The following is a 4,904-nucleotide window of genomic DNA, read 5'->3' on the forward strand; positions in this document are numbered from 1 at the left end:
GTGATCATGTTGTATCTATATTACATTTAATAGCTAAATGATCTCAAAAATTCATTTTAGCTGTGTGTACTAGTGACTTCTGTTTATTTCTGTGGACACACCAAATTAAATATGCGAGCCTGCGTCTTCTTCACGAGAGCTCTCTATGCTACCCATATATAATTTTGAACTGATAGACTAGAGGGAAGGCAGTTAGTCAACTCCATCTGCCGCCACCTGTTGGGATGCTCTCGTTAGACCGAATAGTGGGATTTGTCTTTATAGCATACCCACGGCTCCAGATTACGGAGCGCGTTTTTTCAGCATCGGGTGGCGAACCACGAACCGTCAGGCTCACAGTTCGGGTGTGTTAAATATTTGACCACGCCCGGCACCACTTCAATGGCTATATGCCACCTTACATTTTGTATTTTGTGCATTGTAAAATATAGCCACTATCAATAATATACTCCTTAATACTGTAAAAAATAAGAGTAATGCGAAACTAGATATCATACTTGCTAATCTTCTGCAACCAGCTTTGGAAACACAGAAATGTGGTTTTCATTTTAATAAACAATTGAAGACTGTTGGTGCAAAGAGTGAAATATTATTATTAATTTGTTGCAAACAACAACAACAAAAATGTTGAAAGTTAAATTGTCTCTGTAGAATTATAATCAGGTATTCTATTGAGACATAACTCCATAGGTCTGTTGGATACTTGAGGACAAGTATGAATTTTATATTTATATAAATGTAAAAAGTATTCAACTCTTTGTGTACCCCCAGTGGATTAGCGATAAGTTCACGGACTTGCAATACTAAAGATCCGAGGTTCGATGGACGGAGCGCAGATAGCCAGTTGTGTAACTTTGCGCTAAAACAAAACCAACTCAGCTGATTTCAAGTTCTAAGACAATTACCACAGGAAGTTGATAACGCATAAGTAAACATAAACTAGTAACAATTCACTAAGGCTTTCTAACACACCTTCTCACACACTGTCACGCTTTATAGAAAATCTATTTGCACCTTCTGAATTTCGATGCTAGTCTTAAGGACAATATTTCGATTTTTCTTTATTAAATTGAATAAATGCCAGTGTTCAAAGACTGAACTATTGATTGAAAATATAATGTTTTCCTGGTGATAGAAATTTGCTTTTCCAAAATTTTACGCTACAGTACGCTTCAGTTAGCAATTACTTTAAAGGTAGTCTTCCCTGCTGGTGCTTTACAGAACAACGAGATCGTGTTTATTTCGAAGTATTTAAAACTACACAAGAAAATGCACCTTCTAGTAGCTGTTGAACAGGTATGTCTTTAGACCTTTTACTTGGTCGTAATAAAGCTAAGTACGTTATAAAGTATAGAACAGCAGAGTTATAATGCAGTTAATACATTGAGAAAATAGTACGAAAGCATAATTGCTATGTAGCAAATAACACAATATAACATATTATATTACACTTACAGAAGTGCATAAAATTAAAGACATCAAAATAGTAGTCATAAATACATCTCTTTTTTGTGTGCATTTACGTGTATTTTATGTTCAGCTGTATTCTTAAACAGGGTTGATTTTCATTTTTCGTAACATTTTTTATTTGTTACAACCCGAACCTTCGGTAATACAATGTAGATAAATATATATTTTACCGTCGAATATAGAAATGATTCACAGAGCAACCATGTTAATTCACAACCTCTTCTGCTGGATCACTCAACCGTGATTAACTTCGTTGTTAAATGTTGAGGATTTAAGTGTTTTTTCGCACCACTATGCAGTAGTGTATTTTATGTAAGGCACTCAGTAGACACTAAAATGATGTCACATAAGGGGCGCTTAATGTTGCAATTTGTACTGTCGTGACGTCAGTAAAACATGCGCATGCCATGAACCACCAGAAGAATTATGCACTGTGTAGGCTACAACACAACATGACATACAAACTTCAAAAGCAAGAAATAAAAATATTTGTTTCTCTTAATTTTGGTTTTATTTACTTTTGAAACAGAACACTTCCGGAAGTAAATCTAGTATATATATATATATACAGATTGTCTCAAAAGTCTGGATCCATAGGTAAAAATACACAATTTATTCTTAATTTATTTATTATTCAAACTGCATACCATTAACAACCACGCATGTATCAGTTCTTGGCATACTGTGCCATCAGGGTACTTTCTTTCCTGAAACATATACAACAGACATAAGAAATATATTTGTTTAACTTTAAGAATATAATGTATATTCTCTGTATGGGTCCAGACTTCTGGGACACCCTGTACATCTTAAAATACCAAATAATAATTTATTTTGTATTTAAATAAAAAAAAGATCCTTTTTCGTTTTATTGTCTAATAAGAACACAAGAGTGTAAACACAGAGTAACTTTTTATAGTTTGAAAATATAAATATATTATAATGGGAAATATAGCACTAAAGTGTATAAGAAAAGTTTATTATATATTTACACATATCAAACAGCCCCTCCTACGTTAAAATCGGGTTTCGATACACGTTGAGGCCAGAGCACAAATAGCCCATTGCGTAACTTTGTGTTTAGCAACAAACAACATATCATAGAAAAAACACATAACAGTTTTAATAGAATCCTTAAATCTTGAAGTCTGCTCTTACAGTTTTAAGTCTTATTTAATCAAAACAATCACACGTTTCCTGTTTTTAATCTTTCAAACGTTCTTTTAACAAAAATAATTATCGTTAGTTTCTTGGGTGTTTTTAGAGACTGATTTCTTCAAGGTATAAATGGTAAAAAATCATTTTCAATATTGCTTGATTTTATATCGAGCGATCTGACGCATTAACATCCTCAACATTTGACTAAATTAACTCTTATTAATTCACAGATGCATTATTAAGTTCCTCTTGATATTCTCACGCCACCATTCTCTCCCGTTTTCCCACTGTATTTTAATTAGCTTTGCATTTGTTTAATTGAACGTGTAAGTGTTTAGTGTATAAACATTTATTTCCATAAAGCTTGTTTTCTTCCACTAAGGCCCGTTATGGCCAGGTGGTTAGGGTGCTCGACTCGCAATCTGCGGGTCGCGGGTTCGAATCCCCGTTACACCAAACATGCTCGCCATTTCAGCCGTGGGGGCGTTATAATGTAACGGTCAATCCCACTATTCGTTGGCGGTGGGTGGTGATGACTTGCTTCCTTCCCTCTAGTCTTACACTGCTAAATTAGGGACGGCTAGCGCAGATAGCCCTCGTGTAGCTTTGGGCGAAATTCAAAACAAACAAACAAACAATCTTCCACTAAATATATATACACCATTATAGTAATATATTAAATATATTTTCGCAGTTCGATGATTTTAGTGTACGTATTGGTGTGAGATACGCAGTCTCATAAAATATTCAAAATTCTCTCGTCAGACGAACTTGGGGCGTATACTTTGGACACAGAAATAGTGTAGAAGATTATAAAGAAACGAGCGTTGCAAATTCCATAATGTGTAGAACATTACTTGGCACTACACAAAAAGTTAATTAAGTCACACAAGAACTAAATAAATTGAACTTCCTATTGAAGGCTTCCCCCGGTGGCTCAGCGGTAAGTCAGTTGGTTTATAACATTCAAAATCGGATTTATATATCCGCCGTGGGCAGGAATAGATAGCCCATTGTGTAGTTGTACTTTACAATAAATAAATCTATCGAAGATACAAGTTATCTCTTCTTCGGTATCTTTCTTAACAGAGATACATTAAACTGGATGAAATATGTTTTGTATCTATATTCTAAATGTTTGAATTCTGACCTATCTCGACATAACAAATCAAAATAATTGAAATTATTCAGTAATTCCAAATAATTACGATGGTAACTTTTTACAGATTGGATTCCAGTTTAGATTAATTGTGAAGTATCACACAGTTGATCGAATCCCTTAGATTTTGCTTGTTTGTTTGTTAATCATGAAGTTGCAACAAGGACTATCTTTGTTGTGTCCGTCACAAGTATCGAAACTCAGTTTTTAGCATTGGAAGATTTCAGACGTACCAGCAAGCCACAGCCACTGGGGGTGGGGAGGTAAAATTCCTTAGATATTTTGTGATTGGTAAATAACATAATATTGCACTTGTACAGTAAAAAAAACAACAAAACATAAAGATAATACAGTCATTTTTATGTACCATACGTTACTTCACAAATGTTGTGTGGTGGAGTGAGTAAAACAAAACTAAACGTGTTATTTAGTAGTGTTGTAAACAACTCTTGTGAATAGAGGAAAACTACAACAAGGAAACGAGGCCAACAGGGCATGAGCTCACCAGTTTATATAGCTTCCAGTCATACCTCACGTTCAACCATTGCATACTTCAAACATTTGGAGAATGAAACTGGTATTCATGCTATTACACATCAAGACATGCTAGCCTAGTGGATATCTATGCGATCGGACAGTTGGAAATGATGCAGAGAAATCGTCATTTTTGTATAATAGATAGCTTATGCAAGAGGGAGGAACGGTCATTGATAGCTTTACGACGGATTCTTTTGTAAAGGAAACTAAGCTCTTTGGCTATTGTCAAAAGGCATTGTTGTCAGATAAACTATGACCGGAAGTGGCGACGTGGACTGTAATGATGTGGCAAAACTCCAAAATCTTTTATATTTAACTATTACAGTTTTACACAGGTAAATGTATTGAAGGAGATGAATGTTTACCAGTTTTATCATCAGATTTTATATGAAAACAGATAAAATAATAATAACACATTTTTATTAATAGTTAGATATTGCTTTTCCCAAAGAAGAGGATCAATACGTTTTTGTTTTGAGCATGTAATTTTTTTAGTTATTTACAAATAAAAAAGCTATTTAAAACTTTTTTTTATTCCCCCGAAATTTGCGTCAACTTATTTTAAGTTCTAGGTAAATAC

General features: G+C 34.2%; 1 protein-coding gene across 1 annotated transcript in view; it reads left to right on the forward strand.

The window, feature by feature from the left end:
* Positions 1-4,576: 4,576 nt before the first annotated feature.
* The window catches only part of LOC106470002, an 11,415-nt gene continuing 11,087 nt past the window's right edge, over positions 4,577-4,904 (forward strand). Inside the window, exon 1 of the mRNA XM_013930521.1 lies at positions 4,577-4,659. Within this exon, the coding sequence (XP_013785975.1) occupies positions 4,577-4,659 (83 nt within the window). The remainder of the gene's footprint in view (positions 4,660-4,904) is intronic.

The sequence above is a fragment of the Limulus polyphemus genome, unplaced genomic scaffold, assembly GCF_000517525.1.
Source record: "Limulus polyphemus unplaced genomic scaffold, Limulus_polyphemus-2.1.2 Scaffold3766, whole genome shotgun sequence".
Taxonomy (NCBI): domain Eukaryota; kingdom Metazoa; phylum Arthropoda; class Merostomata; order Xiphosura; family Limulidae; genus Limulus; species Limulus polyphemus.